The 26405-nt window shown below is 39.1% G+C and overlaps 1 protein-coding gene across 3 annotated transcripts in view; it reads right to left on the bottom strand.

Annotated features, from left to right (window-relative positions):
* Positions 1–25936, bottom strand: part of ERO1A (endoplasmic reticulum oxidoreductase 1 alpha) — a 53217-nt gene extending 27281 nt beyond the window's left edge. The window contains exons 1-6 of one of the 3 annotated variants that reach the window (XM_027552971.1): positions 25543–25936; positions 16138–16257; positions 15250–15333; positions 8145–8183; positions 2617–2693; positions 2452–2525 (exon numbers count right to left, since the gene is read on the bottom strand). In XM_027552971.1, the coding sequence (XP_027408772.1) occupies positions 2452–2525; positions 2617–2693; positions 8145–8183; positions 15250–15333; positions 16138–16257; positions 25543–25656 (508 nt within the window). In that variant the 5' untranslated portion in view covers positions 25657–25936. The remainder of the gene's footprint in view (positions 1–2451; positions 2526–2616; positions 2694–8144; positions 8184–15249; positions 15334–16137; positions 16258–25542) is intronic. The other 2 variants (XM_027552970.1, XM_027552972.1) reach the window with 2 other exon arrangements.
* Between the last annotated feature and the right edge of the window lie 469 nt (positions 25937–26405).

The following is a 26405-nucleotide window of genomic DNA, read 5'->3' as shown; positions in this document are numbered from 1 at the left end:
CAATGCATGAGACAGGGTGCTCAGGGCTGGTGTACTGGGATGACTCTGAGGGATAGGATGGGGAGAGTGGTGGGAGGGGGATTCGGGATGGGGAACACATGTACACCCATGGCTTATTCATGTCAATGTATGGCAAAAATTACTACAATATTGTAAAGTAATTAGCCTCCAATTAAAATAATTAATTAAAAAAAATACTGAAAGGCTATAAACAACAACAAAAAAAACCAAGTCCTAAGTAAGACAAATGCTTACCTTATAGACTTGTTATAAGAAAAATAAAAATAATATATGAAAAAAAAAGATTTACAAAATACCTATCCTCTACCTACCATTACATACATTATTTATTTCTTATAAAGCTGTCCTTTTTAAAAAAATATATTCACCTTCCTGTAAGAGAAGAAACAAAAATATGTGGACAAGTTATTCAGCCAAGATAACAGAACTCCATCATATACAGAGTGAATTACTGATTTGTGACACAAAAGTAAGCATGTAGCTTTAAAAGGACGCTTTGGTAAAGGTATTCCCATTCTTTCTCTAATACTGCAGGCCTAATAAAAATATAAGTTGCCATGTTACAAGGTGAATTTTATCTCACATAGCAATGTTTAGACCAAAGAATCCTTGCCGAAAAGATGGGAAAATTAGGGTTGGGAGAGCATTTTATCATCCTTTCCTTACTGGCCTAACACACTAGGTATAAGTCCACAGTTCTTCACCCAACACCCTTGGGCCCAAATGTGATTTGAAATTCAGAACTTTTCAGATTTTAGAACAGTAATATAGTACATGCAACATATGCTGAATATTATTCCAGCAGAGATTGGGGCAGCAACCTTTAAACAAACACATAAATATTTCTGTAGTAAAAAAACATGAATATTCATACTGAGTGAATCTGCACTAAATTTAAGGAGAAAAATAGTCATTTTTTAAAGTTTCAGATTTGGGAATTAGAAACAATGGATTACACATATGTATCTGCTAAAATGTGGTCATGGTTTTCATTAAGTAAAGTTTATGTACTTTTTTCCCCAAAATAAAGCCACAAATTAAATACGAGTACTTTCCCTTTTTCTTTTCCCTTTTTTGGGGAGGGGGGTGTTTCAGATTCATCTTTTGCTTACATTTAAAATGATCTATATCATTCTTTTCACTGATTTTTTTAAAAAAATCATTAGTCTGTTCCAAAAGAAACAAAGAAGGATACAAAAACTCAACTCAGTTTAATTTTGTTTAGCCAATTAAAATGCTAACAAGTAAACTTACAAAAAAGGAGATACTAAAAAAAAATGGAAGACTGGGAGAATCTATAAATCTAATTTAAAAATCCATAAATCAAATGGTTCTAATGCATTCTAGGACTCCAGATTTTAATCATACCAGAGCTCTGGCTTGGTTTTATTTAAATGTCACAGACATAACTCATGGTTCATTATTTTCTTTCCAAAAAACAACACAAATCATCATTAAGGAAAATATTTAACAATCCAAGGTCAGTATAACAAAGCAGGTTATACAAGTACCTGAATATATTACAAAAGTTAAATATATATATTACTAAGTACACAGAACTGCAAACTCAGGAGGTGATTTTTTTTTTTTCCAGAAACTGGGTTATCTTTTTAAATTGTTTTATTGTGGTAAAATATACACAACATGAAATTTGTCATTTTAACCATGTTTAAGACTACAATTCAGTGGCATTAATTATATTCACAGTGTTGTGCAACCATCATCACTGTTTCTAAACTTTCTGATGATTTCAAACAGAGACTGAAACCGTTAAGCAATAACTCCCACTCTCCTTCCTGCTAACTCCTGGTAACTTAAAACCACTTCCTGCCTGTATCAGTTTGCCTATTCTAGGTATATCATGTAAGTGGGGTCATAGGACACTTGTCCTTTTGCACCTTGCTTATTTCATTTAGCCTAATGTTTTCAGTGTTATCCATATTGCAGCATGTATCAGAACTTCCTTTCTTTTTATGGCTAAATAGCATTCCATTGCGGAGAAGGCAATGGCACCCCACTTCAGTACTCTTGCCTGGAGAATCTCAGGGACGGGGGAGCCTGGTGGGCTGCCGTCTATGGGGTCGCACAGAGACGGACACGACTGAAGCGCCTTAGCAGCAGCAGCAGCAGCAGCACTCCACTGTACGTGTACACGACACTGTGTTTATACAGTCATCTGCTGATGGGTACTTTGGCTGTTGCGAATAAGGCTGCTGTGAACAGGTTGTACAAGTATCTGCTTTACTGTTTTCAATCTTTTGGGGGTAAATGCTAAGGAGTTGACCGTTAAGTCACATGGTAATTCTGTGTTTAGCTTTTTGAGGAACTCCCAAACTGTTAGAAACTGAGGATTTTTTTCTTTAAATTATTTCAAAAGAATATTTTTCCTTAGGTACAATCTTAACATGCATAGTATAAAAAATGTTATACCATCAACTTCACAGAAGTTGTCTGAGGAATCATCATGCTTGGTCCACTGAAGAACAGCCTTCTGTGTTTCCTCACTTTAAACAAAGAAAATGGAGTTATTCTTTTTCTTAAGTTAACATTTCACCTGAAAAAGCACAAAATACTACTGCAAATAAAACACCAAACCTCAGAGATTCATCCACAGCTCCAAGTCGTTCAGCTTGCTCACATTCTTCAATGAGATTATTGGCTTCTTCAGAATACTAAAACAAAAGGGAAAGAAATAGAATTCAATTAATTGTATTTAAAAAATTTTTAAGAAGACTGTCTAAGGAATTTGAGGTTCTTTTAGAGCTAGCATCATCCCCTTGGTTTCAAAACTTTACAAGAAAAAAAAAAAAAAAAAAAAGCCTCACATTCCTCCTGAAGCTAAACTATAAGTAAAAGGCTTTGCTCTTTGTTTTGTTGGAGAACACAATTTACTATTATGTTTACAAAATAAAGAATAATTTATAGTCCAACAACTATCAAAATGTCCACTAAGAAAATCTTAGAGGTTAAAGAAATCAGTTGGCAAGGAGTCATGGCGCAGTGTTCCACTTTTCTAATGACCTAATTGTGAGCATCAGTTTTCTTTTCCATAAAATAAGTGGTTGGGCTAGATCATGTGCGTCTACGATCTATTTCAACTCTAAATACCATGATTCTAAAAATGCCCTGGAGGCTACCAAGTCTTATAAAAAGTACTCCAATATCTTTAGGTGCTTAAAATACATTGTTTAACAACTGTATTTCTTTGCAAAGTCAAAGTCACGATATGTATTCTGCTTGCTGTGTACAAGGGAAGTAATATGGATCATGAGACTTCACAACACACCAGGCATCACTACCATACAGCTAAAAGATGACACTGGAAGCAGGAGACCACAAATTCAATCACTCAACAAATATAAACTGAGTGCCTATTATGTCCTTATTGTAAGGATGATCGTACAAATGACTGTCCAGACAAGGACTCTTTTGAGGATAAAAGTGAACACTGAAATAACTGAAATGACATACCTGTTTGAAATGATTTGTTTCATCACACTGGTTGACCTAAAGACAATTCAACTCAAATACTACTTTCAAAAATAAAATTATTTTTATACATAATTAGGACTTCTCTGGTGGCTCAGTGGTAAAGCATCTGCCTGCAATGCAGGAGACATGGGTTCGATCCCTGGGTTGGGAAGATCCCCTGGAGAAGGAAATGGCAACCCACTCCAGTATTCTTGCCCAGGCAGTATCATGGACAGAGGAGTCTGGAGGGATGCAATCCTTGGTGTTGCAGTCAGACACAACTGAGCATGTGCTCACACATACATAATTAAGTATAAACGGGTAAAGGCATATGATGTATAACTCTTAAATGGTTTAAAAAACTTTATGTATTTAAGCATGCTAAGACAGTTGAGGCAAAATATTAAAAATTAGTGAATGTTTATAAAAAATGTACAAAATGTCTTTATATTAATCTTGCAACTTTTCAATAAGTTAAAAATTATTTCAAAATAAAAAAGTTAAAAATACTTAGCAAAAAGTAAACAAAATTTGTTCAAAAGATAACATACACTTATGTATTTTAATATACCTATCTATATTTAAGCAAAAGTTATTTATTACTGATTACCTGAATATTAAAATGTAAGTTAAAGAAAATAACTATTCCTAGCTCCTATTTAATAACTTAGTTAGCTTTGTAAGTCACATCTGTCTCAAAACTATGTCAGTGGCATTTTTTCTGGAGAAAAATAATTTTTCTAAGATGCTTATTATTTTCAATGTTTTACAAAATTGCCCACAATCTTCTTCAAAGTTAATTTTAAGGTTAATTTGAAATCATCCCTACTTTCAACTGACTCTTCTCTGAAGATACAGTTTTTAATTGAGAAGACTTCCCTCCTGGCTCAGCTGGTGAGGAGTCTGCCTGCAATGCAGGAGACCCAGGTTCCATCCTTAAGTTGGGAAGATACCCTGGAGAAGGAAATGGCAACCCACTCCAGTATTCTTGCCTGGAAAATCCCCATGGACAGAGGAGCCTGGTAGGCTGCAGTTCATGGGGTTGCAAAGAGTTGGACATGACTGAGCCACTTTCACTTTAACTGAGAAAAATATTACTTCTACAGGTAAATATATGAAAATATTTTAGCCCACATATTTTCACAGTTCTATTCTTTGCCTCTAAGTACATCTCTTTAATAAGACAAAAATCATCAAATAAATTATCTTCATTTTTTAATTATTTTAAATGTTTTGCAAATAGAAATGAAATTGTAAGCTTTCTTAATTTAAATCCATTTCAGGTCAGAATTTGGGCCTCCCTCATAGCTCAGAATATAAATGTATCCAGTTAAAAGCAAGAGTTCATCAAGAGGAGACTCTTCCCACAAGGGGAGAGTCTCTAAAACACAATTGTAAAATTATAAAAATTGTAAAAATTGTAAAAATTTCAGAATTTAATCTAGTATACCATTTAAGCTTTCTTCACTTAATATGTAAAGTTCTTTCCTACTTTTCATATCAATGAATATCCAGGTCTTTGTTTACAAGCTTTGTTATAATAAGTACAACTTGCTAAAGCTTCAAAAGCTGAAATTTGTTTTGTTCTTTTCTTTAAGCAGTCCACCAATAGATACTTTGAATAATGATTCTCTACTGATTTTGAAAATGCAACCAACATTTAGAGGGCTCATTTATTTAAAAATGATCAATATCAATGAAGCATTCTTGGACTATTAATAGTTCTTCAAAGGCTCAAGCATTTATAAAATTGGATTGATGATGGAGAGCAAAGAAAGTCCACTACCATGCTGAAGTAATATTTTATACAGTATAAGCTTCATCCCCAAAACTTCAGTCATTACTTAGTGTATATATAAATACAAAATCTTATTTTGTTTTTCAGCTGCTCAGTCATGTCCAACTCTGTGACCCCATGTACTGCAGCACTCTAGGCTTCCCTGTCCTTCAGCATCTCCTATATATTTTGACAAATATATATATTTTGACAATAGTAATCATCAAATAGATAGAAGTAGTAACTTCTATCTTAAGTAATAACATATCACAGCATGTCAGGATACAATTATGTATGTACCTCAACCAATTACAATTCTGATTTAGTTAAGATTTCTTGATTTAGTAAGGACATTTCTTGATTTACCAGGACATCGTTTCTTTTTCCTTAATATTTTATTATCTGGCTGTGCCAGGTCTTAGTTGTGACGTGTGGGATGTTTAGTTGTGGCTTGCAACTCTTAGTTGCAGGGTGTGGGATCTAGTTGCCTGACTAGGGATCGAACCCAGGCCCCCTGCATTGGGAGCATGGAGTCTTAGCCACTGGACCGCCAGGGAAGCAGGACACTGTTTCATCAAAATTTAATATGTGTATCATCCCCACAAAACAAATACTTCATCTTCAACTTTGAACTTTAAATGAATTTATACTAACATTCAGTGACAAATGCTTTTCTTCAACAGAATGAACTTCTGAAAATTTTACTTTGAGCATCAACTGAATGAAAAAAATCAAACAATTTCTGGGACTTCCCTGGTGGTGCATTGGATAAGAATCCACCTGCCAATGCAGAGGACACAGGTTGAATCTCTCATCTGGGAAGATCACAAATGCCTCAGAGCAACTAAAGCCTGTATTCCACAACTGCTGAGCCCGCACTCTAGAGAAGCCCATGCAAAGCAACAAAGACCCAGCAGAACCAAAAATAAATAATTTTTTTTAAAATTCTGGAATTAAAATGATTATTTGAAACAGCTGATGACGGCATCATTTAATTACATGCAAAGCTCTGCACTAGAGCCAACACATTAATAGCTATGACTTCATTCTTTGTGTATGAATAAAAAAATGCAGAATCAAAAATGATCAAAATTAGTTTAAATCTAACACAGAAAAAGTGCAGAACAGCCATTGCCTCTGGGGAAGGCGTATGGATTGACTGGGATGGGGTAGGAAACAACTTTCTGGGGTAACAGCAATGCTCTATATTGAAACAGAAGCCTAAGTTACAAAGATGTATGCATTTAATAAATGCACATTTAAGATGTGTGCACTTCATTGTATATCAATTTTATTAAATGTACATGTAAGCAAATATTAAACTCTACTCAATGATATACTTCTAATTATATATATATATAGTTAATGACATATAGTGAGGGCAATGTATACTGATGCTTACAACTTGTTTGAAATACATCCAAAAAATAAAATGGTTTAATGGACGGCTAAAAGGATGAACAGATAGACAGATATGTAGTAAAGTGAGTTTATGAAAATGTTAATAGTAGAATCTAGGTGATTAGTATGATTAGTATGATCCAGTGTTCACATGAAAATTCCTTCAACTTGGCTGTATGTATGAAAATTTTCATAATAAAAGTATCAGAAAATTAACAGTTATTTAGTCTAAATGGAAAATCACACATCCCAAAATGATATGTAAATGTATCGTCTGCAGCTGCACATGTTAAGCTGTCTTAGACACACTCTTCTTAAAACAACCACTAACTTACAAAGTAGATGCTCAGGCTTTGTCAGCAGATCTGTGTGTTTTGATTTTCATATGATCAGTGATACTTCCATGGTTCTTATGGATGGTAAACAATAACACTTGTGTGAGTTATATATCGTCATCAACTGCTGTGAGAAGTGGAAATTCAGTACTTCATTTTTCATTAAACATGTACTTTCTTTTTCCTCTTTTAGTTCTTTCAGTCAAAAGGATTCACTGTAAAATTTTAAAAGTACTAAATAGTAATAAGTGGTTGATTTGCACCATGCAATGAAGGATAAAGCCACTATAAAATAGGACTACTCTCTCTATGCAGGACTACTCATCCTCTGCTTCTCATACATATTTCTCATAAACTTAATCTATAATTTCCCAGGTTTTTCACTAACCAGTCAAATAGCACCTTAGGAGCTTAGGACATATAACAGGTATGATGCATACAAAGTGAAATGTGTGGAATATGTGTGAATCCTATTTGAAATTGACTATTAAGAGCTTCCAGGTGTCTCAGTGGGTTAAGAATCTGCCTGTAATGCAGGAGACGCAGGATATGCAGGTTTGATCCCTGGGTCAGGAAGATCCCCTGGAAGAGGGCACAGCAAACCACGCCAGAAAATCCAATGGACAGGGGAGCCTAGCAGGCTACAGCCCATAGGGTCGCAGAGTTGGACTGAAGCGACTGGGCTCGCATGCACATACATTAAGGTATTTACGAAACAACAAGAGAGACTGGAACCCTGACTTTGGTTATGTGGGGTTTTTAAAGTATCATCTGTCTTAGAGATGCATACAAAGTATTTGTAAACAAAATGATTTATCTCAGACTGGCTTTAAAATAATTGGGAGAATGGAGTGGAAGGGATAGATGAAACAAGATTGACCGTATATACTGGTAATGCCTTAAGCTGGGTGACGCGTACACAATTTGGGGTTCCCCCCTACTTTTTTCTTTTAAGCTTTAATTTAAAAAAAAAAAGGTAAAGAAAATGGAGGAAAAAAGAATTAGAGCCGCTGAGTACACATAACTTTCAAGGAGTATCACTGTACAGGGGACTAGAGAAGTGAGGTTTTAGTTGGTAGGGGAAGTGAGTTTTTTAGTTTTGCCCAATACTAGACACATTAATAAGTATATATACAAACCTTGTAGCTTGCAGACTTAATTCCATCAGGAACTTCATCCTGAAAGAAATTTTAAAATGCTTTAGATGACAGTTATTCTATCTTCTGAAAAAAATATTTTATAGTTCTATGATTTGTAAGAAGAATTCATAGAACAAATGACTGAAGTTAACAGGCTAATATTTAACTGAGAACAGTTAGGCAGTCTTTATATTATTTCTTAAAAATAAACAAAAAATTCAATAAGTCATGCTGTGGATTGATTACACATATTAGAGCATGGAAATATAAAAACAGAATCTTGGCCATTATTCTTCTTAATGCTCAAACTGTCCCACATTTGACCACTAGGAGACTAAGTGCTGGCCTGTGTCTTTTCTATGTGGCCTGTGTCTTCAGCTGCACTGGTGTCTTTTATATGTTTCCCCAGTAATCTTTTCTTAAAAAAAATATTTCTATTTATTTGGCTGTGCCAGATGTTAGTTGCTGGCATGCTGGATCTTTGTTTCAGCATGCAGGAACCTTAGTTGCCACATGCAGGATCCAGTTCCCCAACCAGGGAACCAAACCCGGGTCCCCTGCATTGGGAGCAAGAAATCTCAGCCACCGGACCACAGGGAAGTCCCTATCCCAGTAATCTTTAACAGCACTTTTTGTTTCTGTTATGAAAAGACACTCCAGGCTCCTATATATTTCTTGTTCCAGTCTAGGAATCAACCATTTTTTAAGGAACTCTAGTTCTTTTCAGAGGAAAATGGTACTAGTTTTTAGTTCTGTGTTGACCACTGCATAACACAGGATCTATCTGCCTATTCTCAAAGTGATGCTGTTAGTAGAGATAATGACGTATGTGAGAGAGTGCGGTAAGTTGCAGGGTCCTATTCCAATGCTAAATATATTCAGTGCAGTCCTGAAATAGATTCCAAAGGGAAAGACCCACACAGAGATGAACACTTTATTGAGTACTCATCTAGACTTTGAACTAGATCAATGTATAGTCTTTTTCTATGACCAGATATTTAGATGGTTTCTAATTTTTTTATATAATAAACCAGGTCAAATTTATAGGTTGATTTCAGCAGAACTGACATTTTTACAATATTCAGTACTGCTTTATGGTCATCTTTGGACATCTATCCAATTATAAGTGAAAATCTTTGTAGAATTGCTAGGTCAAAGGATATGTACTATTTTTATTGGCTACATCTTTCTAATTAATCTCCAAAAGACTTATCCACCAGAGTGTTCATTTCTTACTCCTGGACTAATGCTGAATATTGTTTTTCTTTTTCACATTGGCCAATTAATAATGGAAGTGAAAGAACATTGTTCTGATTAACTGTAAAGGTAATAAATAACTCTCAGAGAGAGTCCAGCCTCCATGGGCACACAATCTGCCTCATTCAAATATTCTCTGGAATCAGGGGTGCAAATCAAAAGATGTGCATTTTAAAGCCCCATTGTTGTGCTGCATTAGTCACTCAGTCGTGTCCAACTCTTTGCAACCCCAAGGTCTGTCCATGGAATTCTCTAAGGCAAGAATATTAGAATGGGTTGCCATTGCCTTCTCCATTGAAGCCCCGTATGAAGAACAGAATTTCAATTTTTTATTATTTTTCTATCTCCACTGTGTCCCAACATATAACCTGAACCAAGTATATACATGAACTGAAAAAAGAAATCAAAGTGTTGACAAAAAGAAGCTGGTCTTAGTTCCTCATTTAGCTCAAAAAGGTATTAACAAAACATCAGCAGACCTTATGCAGTAGTGAGTTAACCGTGTTTCACCTTGTACATGTATTGCACATGTGATAATTGCACTGTACTCATGATGCAGTGTCCTTTTTTTTTCTTCTTTTGGCCACACCATGTGGCTTGTGGGATGTTAGTTACCCAACCCGGGATTGAACCCGGGCCCTTAGCAGTGAAAGTATGGAGTCCTAACCATTGGACAGCCAGGGAATTCCTGCAATGTCTTTTTAAGATACACAATGAAGAATATAATAGTGAGATGTCAAGATTTCAGTAATGTACAATATAAAATGCTAGATGGGACAGCTGATTATTTAGGCTGAAGCAAGTATTTCAAAGTATTTGAAATTTTTTCTAATCACTCTTTAGTTGTGATAGACTGCCCTACTCAGGAACTATTAGAACTGAGACCAGGCTTGTCCTAAGAGGAATTAAAATGGCTCATTCCCTTGTTGTCATTTGGAGTGGAGCTCCTTGGTGTCTCTCTCCTCTACCCTCCCTTTCCTCTGCTCCTTGTGTGTACACCTTCGGCATATCTATTATTGGCTTATCCTAGATGTATTGAAATGATCACTTAGTGTTTCTCTTCCAGTACTTCGTCATGACAAGTGCTCATATTACTTGCCCAGGTCCAGGTACATAGTAGACTCTCAAAAATATTCATTATTGAATAAAATTACATTCAATTGCTAATTGCTAGTCCTTCACCAGTCTCCACTCCATCTCATCTTTCGCTCCCTACTCTCCACAATACTACCAATAATCTTTCTGAGTCTTCGGTCTAATTATGGCACTCCTATGCTACACTAAAATATAAGAATATTTATGGAGTGAATAAATATTTTCTGTTGTTGTTGTTGTTTAGTTGCTAAGTCATATCCAACTCTTTTGCTATTCCATGGACTGTAGCCCACCAGGCTTCTCTGTCCATGGGATTTCCCAGGCAAGAATACTGGAGTGGGTTGCCATTTCCTTCTCAAGGGGAACTTCCCAAGCCAGGGATAGAACCTACATCTCCTGCATTGGCAGGCAGACTCTACCACTGCACCACCAAGGAAGCCCAAATATCTTTAAAAAAAAAAAAGACTTCTCTCCATCAAGAACCCAGGTCAAGAAAAAAAAGAGGGGGGAGGGTATTGGCATGAAAGGCAACTGACTCCAGTTCTACAGAAGGTGAAGTAAGTAGGTTCTCTCAGTCTCTCAGCACAAATTGGTAGCTTTCACCGAATTATTTTATTTTAGTATTTCTGTGGGCTCAAGTCAGATAATAAACATCTTAAGGTTTAGCTTCTTAAATGCTACACTTGGCTGTTTTCTCTAGGATTTACAGTGAAATGGATTTCATCTGTCAGTCTGTCAACCTGGGAATCAATAAGCTATTCCTTTATACGACGTGTCTCTCAGGCTGTCCTGCCCTCTCCAATCTTCTTCTGAAGGTGGCAATCCCTAGTTCTACACTGTGTTAAAATAATTACAAGTAACGCTGTTGCAAGATGAGATTCAAATTTGCAATAATTGCCAAACTGCTTGTTCTGACTAATGTTAATAGCCCATTTAATGTGCAAGTGCAATTAAATGTCTTTAATAAGAATCCACCATAGTTTTAGCATTTTAAAAAGCCATACAAAAAAAGTACTTGGTAAATGTGAATTTCCTCAAATACTTTTCCTATTACTAAATATAAATACCTAGAATTAGTGAAATAAAATGAAATATTTAAATTTATATCATTTTAATGATATGCTCATGTTTAAAATAACTAAAAACTTGCTTTTCATTCAGCTAATGATAAAATACTCATAAATAACACTTTACACTTGCCTTATTCCTCATACTAGACACGTATATGTAGCAATATTTACATGTATACAAATAAGCTGCTCAAACAACACTATCACTTTACACCCATTAGGATGGCTATTATCAAAAAAAACCCCAAAAAACAAACAAACAAACAAAAAAACACAGAAAACAGCAAGTGTTAGCAATTTTAGTGAAGTCATTCAGTCATGTCTGACTCTTTGCGACCCCATGGACTATAGCCTGCCAGGCTCTTCCATTCATGGCATTTTCCAGGCAAGAATACTGGAGTGGGTTGCCATTTCCTTCTCCAGGAGATCTTCCCAACCCAGGGATCGAACCTGGGTCTCCTGCACTGCAGGCAGACTCTTTAATGTCTGAGCCATCAGGGAAACCCCTGTGTTAGCAAAGATGTGGAGAAACTGGAACCCTTGTACACTGCAAGTGAGAAAGTAAAATGGTACAGTCAGTGTAGAAGACAGCATCAGTTCAGTCCAGTCGCTTAGTAGTGTCCAACTCTTTGCGATCCCTAGACTAAAGCACACCAGGCCTCCTTGTCCATCACCAACTCCCAGAGCCCACTCAAACTCATGTCCAACATGTTGGTGATGCCATCCAACCATCTCATCCTCTGTCGATCCCTTCTCCTCCTGCCTTCAATCTTTCCCAGCATCAGGGTCTTTTCCAATGAGTCGGTTCTTTGCATCAGGTGGCCAAAGTATTGGCGTTTCAGCTTCAGCATCAGTCCTTCTAATGAATATTCAGGACTGATTTCCTTTAGGATTGACTGGTTGGATCTCCTTGCATTCCAAAGGACTCTCAAGAGTCTTATCCAACACCACAGTTCAAAAGCATCAATTCTTCAGCTCTCAGCTTTCTTTACAGTCCAACTCTCACATCCATATGTAACTACCAGGAAAACCATAGCTTTGACTAGACAGACCTTTGTTATATCTACTACTGTGGGCAAGAATCCCTTAGAAGAAATGGAGTAGCCCTCAGTCAACAAGAGTCCGAAATGCAGTACTTGGACGCAATCTCAAAAGAGACAGAATGATCTCTGTTTGTTTTCAAGGCAAATCATTCAATATCACAGTAATCCAAGTCTCTGCCCCAACCAGTAATGCTGAAGAAGCTGAAGTTGACAGTTCTATGAAGACCTATAAGACCTTCTAGAACTAACACCCAAGAAAGATGTCCTTTTTATTCTAGGGGACTGAAATGCAAAAGTAGGAAGTCAACAGATACCTGGAGTAACAGGCAAATTTGGCCTTGGAGTACAAAATGAAGCAGGGCAAAGGCTAACAGAGTTTTGCTAAGAGAACACACTGGTCATAGCAAACACCCTCTTCCAACAACACAAGAGAATACTCTAAACATGGACATCACCAGAGGGTCAATATCAAAATCAGATTGATTATATTCTTTGCAGCCAAAGATGGAGAAGCTCTATACAGTCAACAAAAACAAAACCAAGAACTGCCTGTGGCTCAGATCATGAACTCCTTATTGCCAAATTCAGAAGATAGCATGGTGTTGCTCAAATAATTGAACTAAGAATTACCAAATGATCCAGAAATTCTATTTCTAGGTATATACCCCAAAGAACTGAAAGTAGAGATTCAAACATAATTTGTACATCCATGTTCATAGCAGTATTATTCACAAGAGCCAGAAGGTGAAAATAACCCAAAAGTCAATCAACAGGTGAATGAATAAACCAAATGTAGTACACACATACAGTGGAATATTATTCAGTCTTTAAAAGAGATAAAAATCTAGTTCATGCTCCAATATAGATAACCTGGAAAATATGCTAAGTGAGATAAGCCAGACACAAAAGAACAAATATTATAAAGATTCCCCTTATATATGAAGTACCTAGAGTAGTCAAATCCATGGAGAAGGAAAGTAAAATAGTGACTTCCCATGGCTGAAGGGAGGGAGGAATAGGAATTTATTGTTTAATGAGCATGAAGTTTCAGTTTAGAAAGATGAAAAAGTTCTAGAGATGGATGGTGGTGATGGCTGTATAACAGGGTGAGTGTATTTAATGCCAATGAACTGCGCACTTAGAAATGGCTAAAATAAAATGGTAAATTTTATGTTATATATATTTTATCTCAATAAAAGAAAGTAAAATAAAAATATGTACTTTTAAAGGGAAAAAAATGCTTTCATTTAAAAGGATAAAATTCTCTGCTTTCAGAGTAGAATATTTCAAATTTTAATGCTCTCAGAACTCCTAAGCAAAGCCAGTGGTTTTGTTCAAATCCCTGCCAAGGAGGAAAATGAATACATCCTCAGAAAAGGGGAAAGACTGCATTTGTACCTCAATAAATTTCACTTTTTTAATACTACATACATAACTTTAGTTAAGACATAAGAAAAACAAATAATAAACCAAAAGGGACTTCCCTGGTGGTCCACTGGTTAAGAATCTACTTGCTAACACAGGAGACAGGGGTTCGATTCTTGGTCTGAGAAGATCCCACAGGCCATGGAGCAGCTAACCTGTGCACTCCAACTACTGAGTTATAGAGCCCACGAGCCTCAACTACTGAGCCTGAGTTTTGCAACTACGGAACTAGTGCGCCGAGAGCCTGTGCTCCACAACGGGAAGCCACCACCACGAGAGGACTGTGTGCCGCAGTGAAAGGAGCCTCCACTTGCTGCAACGAGAGAAAGTCTGCACAGCAACCAATGCCCAGTACAGCCAATAAAAAATAAATAAAAATATCACACCAAAGAGCAATAGCTTTTACTACTCTCAGTAATAAATCAAGAGATTGTATTACCCATAAAATCTAAATTCTACTATTGTGAAGACAGAACAATTCAAAATAGGCTTTATAGTCATAAGTTTAGAGTTTTAGTATGTTGATTTTAAACAACGTTATATGGTGACTGCAGCCATGAAATTAAAAGACGCTTACTCCTTGGAAGGAAAGTTATGACCAACCTAGACAGCATATTGAAAAGCAGAGACATTACTTTGCCAACAAAGGTTCGTCTAGTCAAGGCTATGGTTTTTCCAGTGGTCATGTATGGATGTGAGAGTTGGACTGTGAAGAAAGCTGAGAGCTGAAGAATTGATGGTTTTGAACTGTGGTGTTGGAGAAGACTCTTAAGAGTCCCTTGGACGGCAAGGAGATCCAACCAGTCCATTCTAAAGGAGATTAGTCCTGGGTGTTCATTGGAAGGACTGATGCTAAAGCTGAAACTCCAATACTTTGGCCACCTCATGCGAAGAGCTGACTCATTGGAAAAGACTCTGATGCTGGGAGGGACTGGGGGCAGGAGGAGAAGGGGATGACAGAGGAAGAGATGGCTGGATGGCATCACTGACTCGATGGACGTGAGTCTGAGTGAACTCCAGGAGTTGGTGATGGACAGGGAGGCCTGGCGTGCTGCGATTCATGGGGTCGCAAAGAGTCAGACACGACTGAGTGAACTGAACTGAACTGATATTTAACCTAAGGATTCAAATATTATTTTAGTTATATTGGACCCTTTCAAAAATTGCAATTATTCCAAAAACGTGACAGTTCTTAAATGTATAGACTGTTCTTACTGAGTGACAAGGCTTGACGGCGCAATCCCTTCTTCCACACTGGTTGATATCATTCCAGAAAGGACATGGCCTTTTCAGGTTTACCTGCAAAATAAAATTAGAGAAAAGTTATAAAAATAAGAATCTCAAGATTGTAACAGACAGATGTTGAATTATGATACTATAACCTGGTCATGTTATCAGTTGCAATTATTCTACTTCATCCATTTACCAGTTGTCAAGTTTCAGTGATGGTATAAACACGTAGCTGGTCTAAGCAAATTGGTAGACTTGGTCATAAAGACAAAATATGCTACTAAACAGTTCCTGAACAGATGGCAACTGGGAGCCAAAGTAGTTCATGTCATCACTGCTCAACTTAGTCTTTTTTTTTTTTTCAACTCGAAGCCTTTCAATGAAAGTAATAGCTAACAGACAATTGTGAACACAGAGTGTACTGCAGAGTCCAATGATCAGGTTTTCTATACTCTTTCAACAGATATCTCAAGATAAAACATCACAAGTTACTTGTTAAAATAATACTGGTCAGAATAAAGTCATGCTTCTTAAAAATACTTCTTTTTTTAAATTAATTGGAGCAAATCTGATGTTTTGGAATGTTATGAACAACTCATGACTTTGATAACAATATAATAGTTTCTGTTCAGACTTCAATTTAACCAGCTAGATTCCAACACTAGAGTTCAAAACTCAGTTTTTGAAATTAAAAGTATTCAATGGGTCATTTCAGAACCATATGGTTCATTCTTAGGAACTGTGTTTTCCTAATATAGCCTTGCTCAATTTTAAATAATAAACACAATTTTGAAGGTCAGTGATTCCTAAGAAAATGTAATTATCCATTTAAGCTTTAAGTATTCCTATACCACCCCACAAATTTTTAAATACCTTGTAATATCTAAAGTAGTCACTTTCCAGGAGTTTTTGAAGTCTTGGGAAAAGCCTGTAGTTATTAAATTTATCAATGGTTTCAACATCACAGGTACAATCATCCAAGTAACCACTAACCTGTTACAAAGAAAATGGAGTATTATATCAAAATATCATAGACGCAACAGAGTTTTTTCCTCACATGGTTATGATAAAAGAGCCCTTTACTCAACCAGCCCCTAGCCTCTTGCCTCCATATAATTTTCTGAGCTGGGAGATGGCCATAATTGAGTAATGCTATTGCTCTTACTATGTATCTATAGGAATGCAGTGGATACCATTTGTAGGGAGCGTGTACTGAGCTCAAAATGATACACATATTCCCAAAGAGTTGGTTCCCTGCAGCCACTCAGTATCCCCACCCCACCCTCCAGACTGACCGGGGGTGGGCTTCTAATCCAAAACGAGTCATTGTCTCCACTCCAGGACCCTGGAATTGAGGCTAAGAAGGAGCGATGTCTCCCCATGTCACTAAAGAAGTAAACTCAGACCATGTTCCATCACGTGAACTGAGGAACACATAAGCCAGCTAGCTGGCAGAGAGAGGAGAGATTCTACAGAAGAATCAGAAGAAGCAGAAGTAGAAGATGGAGAACATATGCTAGCTGAATTCCCTAGAGTTTGCCTGCTCCCACTTCTACCATCTTTCCTGAAGGCATTACCACCCTTGAATTCTTTGAGACCCAGTATTCCTATAATTCAGTTGTCTCTGTCTTTCCTTTTAGTTTCCAACAGGATGTGTAGGTCACAGACAAGGTTGGTGAATGTAAGAAGTGATACTGAATTTATAAGTGAAACAATAATTTGTTTTAAGGATATAACAACCCTCAAATATTGGCCTTGATAAATTTTATAGATTTGAAATAATGCTAAAAATTACTTATCATCAGCAACACTGAGATGGCAAATTAACCCACAAAGCCAATCCTGATCTTCAAATGTTTAAAACCAATGTCCTAATTGTATTTAAGAAATCAAATTATTAAATCATATTATAATCATATGCAGTGGGAAAACATACTATAATCAGACAATGTTATCAATTGTGAAGGTAAAATTCTGAGATATTTATTTGGGATTAGGCAAACGTCTAACAGAATTAATTAAGCATTGCCTTAAATAAGTAAAAAACACATTATGGCTTTTTAAGTAACTTTAAAATTTTTTTTAATATACAGCATGCTGCAGAAAAGAGATCCTTAGACTTTGGCCTGAATATCTGCATTATAAACTACTTTGGATTATATTTCTGGGAGATGTATTGCCAATAAAATAATAACTTAAAAGTCTATTGGTAAGGAAGCAAATAAAGAATAATTCATTGAAATACTGAATTTAGGTGTTCTCCTTTTGGAATATGTAAAATCCTACACTATCTTTTAATTTTAAAACATCACAAAACAGTAAGGGAAATTTTCACCTAAGAAATAAGAATACTCGGAATGATGACAGCAATATTCAAGAGATAAGTTGTTTGTTTGTTTGTTTTTTATCCAATTTGCCTAGTCTTATTTGTTTTGGACTAAAGAATTCAGTTTCTAGAAATCTGAGCTGCATATTTTGTCACTGTAATAACTATTTTCATTTCATATGCAAATGTGTCCTTGTTTCCTGCTAAAAATTTTCTCAGTATACAATAATCTTACAATAATCTTAGAGTCCTAATTCTGGGTACCAACAAAACAAAAGTGCTCCTGTGCGTGTGTGTCTAAGTTGCTCAGTCGTGTCCAACTCTTTGTAGCTCCATGGACTGTAGACTGCCAGGCTCCTCTATCCATGGAATTCTCCAGGCAAGAATACTGGAGTGGGTTGCCATTCCCTTCTCCAGAGGATCTTCTGGACCCAGGGATTGAACCTGGGTCTCCTGCATTGCAGGCAGATTTTTTACCACCATGAAGGAAGCCCAAAGTGCTTCTAACATAGATGATTTGATTTTTCATGCCTCTTTCTTTTTGTGCTTTCAAGGCAAAACTTCTAAGAACATAAAATAAGCTACTGTTTCTCCCCTTGGATACAAATTTTTACACAAAGAATAATAGGCCCAAAGGCTGCAAAGGCCAAAGGGACAGGGGACAGAGAGTCACATTAAATCACAGAAGAAAAAACACAAACAGACTGAAGAAGAAGGGTTTGAGGCAATCCATTTCTCCCCCTGAGGAATTCATTTTTAAGGTAAAAAACTATCTTCCTCTCTTTTGGGAAGCTCCCCTAAGGTACCACTCACCCCGAGCTCGGTTAACTGTCTCTCCCAAGAGCTCCCACCACACTCCACATACTCCTACACAAGAATGACCTCACTGTACTGAATGTATCTATATTTCACTCCCTCTCACTAGAGTTAAGAACCCTGAGAGCAAATTCATGTTTGTTCATTTTTGTATGCCTGGGACTGAGCACTGTACTTCTAGAAAGCACACAGTAGATGCTCAACGATTTTTTTGGTTTGGATTGGTGAATAAATGAATGAAAGCTGTCCACTGTCACTCTGATTCACTGGAGCCCAGCACCGCGCTGCCTAATTGTAAGTAGGCACTTTCATGTCACCTATACTGGAGGTGAGTGCCCCAGGCCATGCCAGGTCAAAGGACAGAAGGCACTCACGGGAGAATGAAAGCAAGCAGCAAAGAAACAAATCTCTGGGTCCAATATTCTGCTGATCACATCCTAATTACAAAGAAAGTGATAAGAAGCTCCAAACCAGAAAGAAATACATGATACCTCCAAAGCAGAGGTGGATTATAACCTAGAGGCCACTGAGAAGAGAAAGCAGGACAATGGTCGATTTAGAAATCTTCTGCCCCTTACCTTAGATATTAAGTGGGAGGTATTATCAACTACAATTCAGCTCGAAGGGCAGCTAAGGAGGTGGAACAGGGGTGACAGGAGCTTCACTGGATGGAAGAGTCCAGCAAAGGAGAGGCAGGAAGATACTTGGAAATCCAAACCATCTGACTGTTCGGAGAAGCTTGCCAACAGGCAGCAGAACCTGATCCCTGGAAGGAAGTCTAGGAGGTATGATACCAGACCCAGTTCTAGAAATTAAAGAACCATGTATGTTACCAGAACAGTCTCAGGAAAAGTCTAAGGTAGAATTCCAGTTAATGGACCCAGAGCAGAACCTTGAAAATGAAGCAGAGTCCTATTACCTAAACTAAGACCAAAAGATGGGTGCTGATATATAAGAAGGATGGCTTGGTGCTGTCCTTCAGAATGTGCTATGGGGGCATAAGTAACCACTATCATATCTCCCAAAGTGAAACAGAACTGTGGCCCTACCATAAGAATTTGAATTTTTAAAAAAATGCACTCCCCTATCTGCTCCCACAACACACACAAGTGACTAATGAATGCCAAAATGTGCAGCTTGCTGCTCTGGGCTTCAGGTAATAATCAGCCTTGGCGAGGCAGGAGGCCAAATGAATAGGAAGCAATGGAAAGGCCCTTGCTGAGGGGTGGTAGCTATATGGACCGAAGTAGGCCTAACACTATTCAATCCTGGTCTTTTAAGAGTAGGGAAGCCTTTGAAGGCCTTACATTGCTTTCTTCCAAGCAACCCAGCAATCCCCTTCTCCCACCCTCGAGGGGAGGCAGTGTGTAACAACAGGGTTAGCAGGCAGGCTCTGGAGTTAGGCCTTCTAGGGTTGAGTCTCATCCCTGATACTTCTTAGTTGTTGACATTCCCCATGCTTTTCAACCTAATGGCTCAGCAGTAAAGAGTTCACCTGCAATGCAGGATACTCAGGAGACCAGGGTTTGATTCCCAGGTCAGGAAGATCCGCTGAAGGAGGAAATGGCAACCCATTCCAATTTTCTTGCCAGGACAATCCCATGGACAGAGGAGCCTGGCGAACTACAGTCCATGGGGTAGCAAAGAGTCGGACACAACTGAGTGACTAACACTTTCAATTTCCTATCTGAGTACAAAAATACTGAGGCAGTCAAAAAGTTTGTTGGAATTTTTCCATAAGAAACTATGGAAAAACCTGAATGAACTTTTTGGCGAACCCAACAGAATAGTAGCTCTCATCTCAAAGAGTTCATATCAGGATAAAATGACCTAGAGTAAAGCCCAGTAAATGCTGATCATTATTATTACCCTCAGTTCAGTTCAGTCACTCAGTCGTGTCCGACTCTTTGCGACCCTGTGAATCGCAGCATGCCAGGCCTCCCTGTCCATCACCAACTCCTGGAGTTCACTCAGACTCACGTCCATCAAGTCAGTGATGCCATCCAGCCATCTCATCCTCTGTCGTTCCCTTCTCCTCCTGCCCCCAGTCCCTCCCAGCATCAGAGCCCTTTCCAATGAGTCAACTCTTCGCATGAGGTGGCCAAAGTACTGGAGTTTCAGCTTTAGCATCATTCCTTCCAAAGAAATCCCAGGGCTGATCTCCTTCAGAATCAGACTGGTTGGATCTCCTTGCAGTCCAAGGGACTCTCCAGTCTTCTCCAACACCACAGTTCCAAAGCATCAATTCTTCAGCACTCAGCCTTCTTCACAGTCCAACTCTCACATCCATACATGACCACTGGAAAAACCATAGCCTTGACTAGACGAACCTTTGTTGGCAAAGTAATGTCTCTGCTTTTGAATACGCTATCTAGGTTGGTCATAACTTTTCTTCCAAGGAGTAAGCGTCTTTTAATTTCATGGCTGCAGTCACCATCTACAGTGATTTTGGAGCCCCCAAAAATAAAGTCTGACACTGTTTCCACTGTTTCCCCATCTATTTCCCATCAAGTGATGGGACCGGATGCCATGATCTTCATTTTCTGAATGTTGAGCTTTAAGCCAACTTTTCCACTCTCCACTTTCACTTTCATCAAGAGGCTTTTGAGTTCCTCTTCACTTTCTGCCATAAGGGTGGTGTCATCTGCATATCTGAGTTTATTGATATTTCTCCCAGCAATCTTGATTCCAGCTTGTGTTTCCTCCAGCCCAGCGTTTCTCATGATGTACTCTGCATATAAGTTAAATAAGCACGGTGACAATATACAGCTTTGACGTACTCCTTTTCCTATTTGGAACCAGCCTGTTCCATGTCCAGTTCTAACTGTTGCTTCCTGACCTGCATACAGATTTCTCAAGAGGCAGGTCAGGTGGTCTGGTATTCCCATCTCTTTCAGAATTTTCCACAGTTTATTGCTCTACCACTGCTTAAGTGTTTCCAGTGATAGGGATCTTAACTATTCCCCTAAAGCTCCCTACAACATTGTTTTTTTAATGAACAAGATTTAAAAAAAAAAAAAAAAGCCAAGTTTGCAGTTAAAATTCTCCAAAAATTTTACATCTGTAGCCCACAGAACCGACAATCAAAAGTTAACTCCACTACTTTCTCCATTGACTCTGATTGGTTTGAACCAAATTCCAAAATATAAAAGGCAAGGGAAACGAAAATAACACTGGTCTGCTTGTTCTCAAGTTTTTGGATACAGGTATCCTTTACTTTGCAACAAAAGACAAAATAAAAAACACTATCAAAATAGTTTTTTTTCCTAAAGAGTTTTCTTGTGTCCTAAAAACTTCCAGTCCTACCATAGACTATTATTTTTTTTTGCAAAGCACTGTAAGAGTATACTCCTCATACTTGAATGAAACAGCTTTTAAAGTGCTCAAAATGTGCTTTACTTGGCAAAGAACTTTAGTTGCACTTAATGTTACTGAGTTTTGTGACCATTAAAACATACACACAAACACACACACATTCATTCGTTGACAGAGCAGACTGGAACAACTCTGTCAAAAGAAAGCGTAGACGCACCAAAAAGACTCTATCCTGGGTAGTAGGCAATTTTCTAAGGACATAAAACACTAAGAGCAATTTCTGCTTTAAAGTCTTGGTCTTGCTATAACTAGAATCATTGTTAAATGACCCAAAGCATAGCGACCAACATGAAACACACTTTGCCACATGCTTTGTTCAGAAAATGCTGGAATGCAGGTGGCATTCGGAGCCAATGACATCTCTCCAATATAACCTGTTTCAAAGATCCCTCTGATTAACTTTTAATCCTGGGCTTATTTCCACCCACCACCCAACATATTTTTAAGTGTCTTTTCCATTGTCCTGCCACTCTGACTAACACAAACTTTTTTAAATTGACCTGAACAAGACACCCAGACAGGTAAAATACATATACATAGAGTCTATCCACAATGCGTCCCAAGCAAGAAATAATCCACTTCTGACGTAGCCGTTTTGGATTATCCAAACTACTCCCCTTTCATTAGGCTGATGGAGATTTACTGAATTCAAAGAAGTGGACCTGAGTGTTTATTAGCACTAACTATATTGAGTGACAAAACATTCTGAGTATAAAAGTTTACAAACACATTTCTAATTAATGTCACTGAAAAAGGTGTCCATACTGCCTCCATACCTGGCTTCAATATCTCTTCTTGAGATGATTTCTTTAAAATGCATCCTGGGATTCTACGAATTGGGACTAATGTTCAGTTATATTCATTCTCTCTAATGGTGCATAATGAGAAAATAATTGTCGAAAAGAAATAAACTCTGAAAAATCTTCACTTACTTCAAGCCCATACCTGCTACAATACTATTTTAATTTAAAGGAAGGGTGAGTCCTTATTTACAGGATTTTTACACGAAACTGTTCATGTGTTAGACTTCACTGACTTGTATAACAAAAGGTTTAAAAAAAAGCCAATTTTCTGTATAAGAAAAATTTTTTTTAACATTTTTTAACATAATGATATGAGTGGCAGTTACAAGGGGGATGAGGAATGTACAAGGGAGACTCATAACTTCCAGAAAACTGGTCACTAATTGTGGGCAACTAAACTGAAGCACTATTCTCAAAAGAACTTATAACATACAGTGAAAATGGTTTTACTAGGATGTGATATCAACTAACAGGCATATGCAATAACTAAGTTTAAAGATTCACTGGCGGGGGGGGAAATGCATTGGGAGCTATCAGCCCATTTTTAATTAAGAATATACTTCAGCTAGTGTAGCATTCACATATTTGCTAAGCACCAATTATGCACCTCATGCGAAGAGTTGACTCATTGGAAAAGACCCTGATGCTGGGAGGGATTGGGGGCAGGAGGAGAAGGGGACGACAGAGGATGAGATGGCTGGATGGCATCACCGACTCGATGGACGTGAGTCTGAGTGAACTCCGAGAGTTGGCGATGGACAAGGAGGCCTGGCGTGCTGCAATTCATGGGGTTGCAAAGACTCAGACACAACTGAAGGACTGAACTGAATTGAACTGAATTATGTATCAGTCTCTGTATTCTGGAGTGGCAAGAATTGATACTAAATTGTAATTTTCTAATTAACTTTTTGATCTCTCAAAGTCTGTTCACATTAGGCCTCAATAAATGCCTGTTGAATTCAGTCCAATTATTTGTAGAGCTTTGCACATACTTCATTGGCTTTCTGAGGTCCAATAACTACATGCTGCTGCTAAGTTGCTTTAGTGTGTCCGATTCTCTGCAACCCTATGATTGTAGCCCGCCAGGCTCCTTCATCCACAGGATTCTCCAGGCAAGAATACTAGAGTGGGTGGCCATGCCCTCCTCCAGGGGATCTTCAACCCAGGGATCACCTGTGTCTCCTGCATTGCAGGAGGATTCTTTCACCCCTGAGCTACCACAGAAGCCCTAAATACATGCTGCCCTGGGTCAAATCAGAACCCTCATGTACAACAAGCCAGGCGCCCACGCAGCAGTGGTGAGGAGTGATGGTGTGGTAACTCAAGGCAGAAGTGGTAAGGACAGGCAACAGGAAGGAAGATAGGGCTACAACTAGCAACAAAAAAAGAATCAAAAGGACTCTGTGGCCAATGCTAATAGAACCAGAGAAGATTTGAACTTTTATTGCCAAACCTTAGGTGAAAATTTGCTTTTTTAGTTTCCAGCATGGACAGAGGAGCCTGGTGGGCTGCAGTCCATGGGGTCGCAAAGGTCGGACAGGACTGAGCGACTTCACTTTCCCTTTTCACTTTCATGCATTGGAGAAGGAAATGGCAACCCACTCCAGTGTATTGCCTGGAGAATCCCAGGGACGGCGGAGCCTGGTGGGCTGCCGTCTATGGGGTCACACAGAGTCGGACACGACTGAAGCGACTTAACAGCAGCAGCAATATTTATTAACTAAAACAAAAAAAGAATACTGAGGATCCCCGCCTCTCCTCAAGCCGCAAAGAACATGATTTACTAAACTGTGAGCTCTTCAGGGTGAGAATTATGCCACTGTATTTCTGTATTACAAATTCTCAGATCAATTTACGTTGTGTTTATAAATGTTTGCTGAATGGATCATTTGCACCTTCCCTTTTCTTTCTCCACTTTTAAAATTTTATCTCTCCTTCTGATTTGGTCGATACATAGATGTCGATATGTTTGTCTCCATTTTTCTCTTCATGTTTATTTGTTACCATCCTCTTCCTCCTCTTCTCACCCCCATCCCTTCCATTACGGAAGGTTCCATAACCATAACGGAACTAAGTAAGTTAACAGTAAAATCTACTTAAAAGGAACAATTTGGATACCCATCCCTCAATGTTGTATAAAATGTCGTTTTTATCAACAGAAATCAACCAAAAGGTGACTTTTAATGACATTAAAATATCACATCTCGTGGATGCCAAAAACCTGTACGTTTCTTTAAATATTTTGCTCAAGGAATCCACATGTCTTACTAACCGAAGGAAATAATTATAATAAGCTTGTAATCATACTTGTACACTGAGGACCGGTCTCCCAATTGGGACCAGCAATACGGATGCCGCGGTTAAAGAGTTCCACTACACTCAGGAAAAGGAAAGGACACAGGGCAACCGCGGCCCCAAAGACACCAGGCAGTTGAGCTTAAGACACTGAAAAGCCACACGAAGCCATCTGAGGGCAGCCCCCTTCAAAAGTCTGTCCTGACCAGAAAGGGTGGAGAAGGGACCCAGCAGAGGCACAGCCCACGCTGTTCCAAGCCAAATTGGAAGTTAAAAAGACCCAGGTTCTGTGAAAATAACAAACTGTGTGTGTGTGTGTGTGTGTGTGTTCTGTGAAAATAATAAATAGTGTGTGCACAAACCAACTAGGTAGAAACAGACAACGGTGTACCCATACCTCTCGCCCCAAGCCTGATCAGAAGCGCGGGAGGGCGCCCTGACATCGGTTCAGGGTCTTCGGATGGGGGACCTGCTCACACCAACCCAGGAGAGCTGCAGAGGACCCAGCCCCGGCCAGGGAGCAAAAGCACAAGGGGCTTCTCCCGGAAGGGTGGAGAAATAAAGACACACTTCCCGCGCCCCACCTGCCCGGGCGCGCGGGGCGCAGTGCAAGGCGCAGCCAGGGGTCCCGGGACCTGCAGCCCCGCCGTGCATACCCCTTACCTGGCAGAAGCACCTCTGCGCCGCCGTCTCTGAGGGTTGCTGCTCGCCGTGGCCCAAGCCCAGCAACCCCACGGCGACCAAGAAGCCGATCAGGAAGCCCCAGCGGCGGCCCATAGCCGCTCCAGCCGCTTGTCGTGCCGCGCCTCGGAATCCCCAGCGCTCGCGAGCAGGCCGTGCGTCCGCAGATGAAGCCCGCGCGGGCCAGCCCCCGGCCGCGCCCCACCTCCCGGCCGCCTCCCAGGCCCGCCCTCGTCTCTCCTTCCTCTCAGAAGCCGCCACCTCTCGCTGCAGCCTGCGGACGTGCCGGGGCGCCCGCGCGGGCCGCCCGGGACCTGAGGCCCGCTTCCTCCCCGCGCGTGTGGCTGACGCACCAACCCTCTTCCCGACTCCGCCTAGCCCGGAGAGCCGCGCCCGCCCCCGCCCCGAGTCCCCTGAACGCCCCGGGCTTGTGTACTCGACCAGGCTGCCGCCACCAGCTCCGCGCGGGAGTCGGGATCCTCCCAGCTCCGCGAGCCCGAGCCAAAGCCGGAGGGGTCTGTGTCTCCCGGCAGGGCCCCGCCCTAGCCTCCTCATTCCTGGCCAATCCTTCCGTATCTCAATGCGAGGAAATCAAACCGTGAATTACGTGTCCAAGGTGGCCCTGGCTGAGTCATAAAGCTGAAAAGGATACTTGTGATCATCAATACCAGGGCTACGTATGTTGATTTTCTAGTAGTCACATCAAAAGAGCAAAAAGAAGCAGGTGAAATTAATTTTAATAATAGATTTATTGAAACCAATATATGCAAAATATTTCCAAAAAAACTCAATATTCAACGATTCATAATATATTTTACATTTTTAACTTTGAAATCTGTCATGTA

This window comes from Bos indicus x Bos taurus, chromosome 10, assembly GCF_003369695.1.
Source record: "Bos indicus x Bos taurus breed Angus x Brahman F1 hybrid chromosome 10, Bos_hybrid_MaternalHap_v2.0, whole genome shotgun sequence".
Lineage (NCBI taxonomy): Eukaryota > Metazoa > Chordata > Mammalia > Artiodactyla > Bovidae > Bos > Bos indicus x Bos taurus.
Note: the sequence above shows the minus strand (reverse complement) of the source record. Positions and strands in the feature narration are given on the sequence as shown.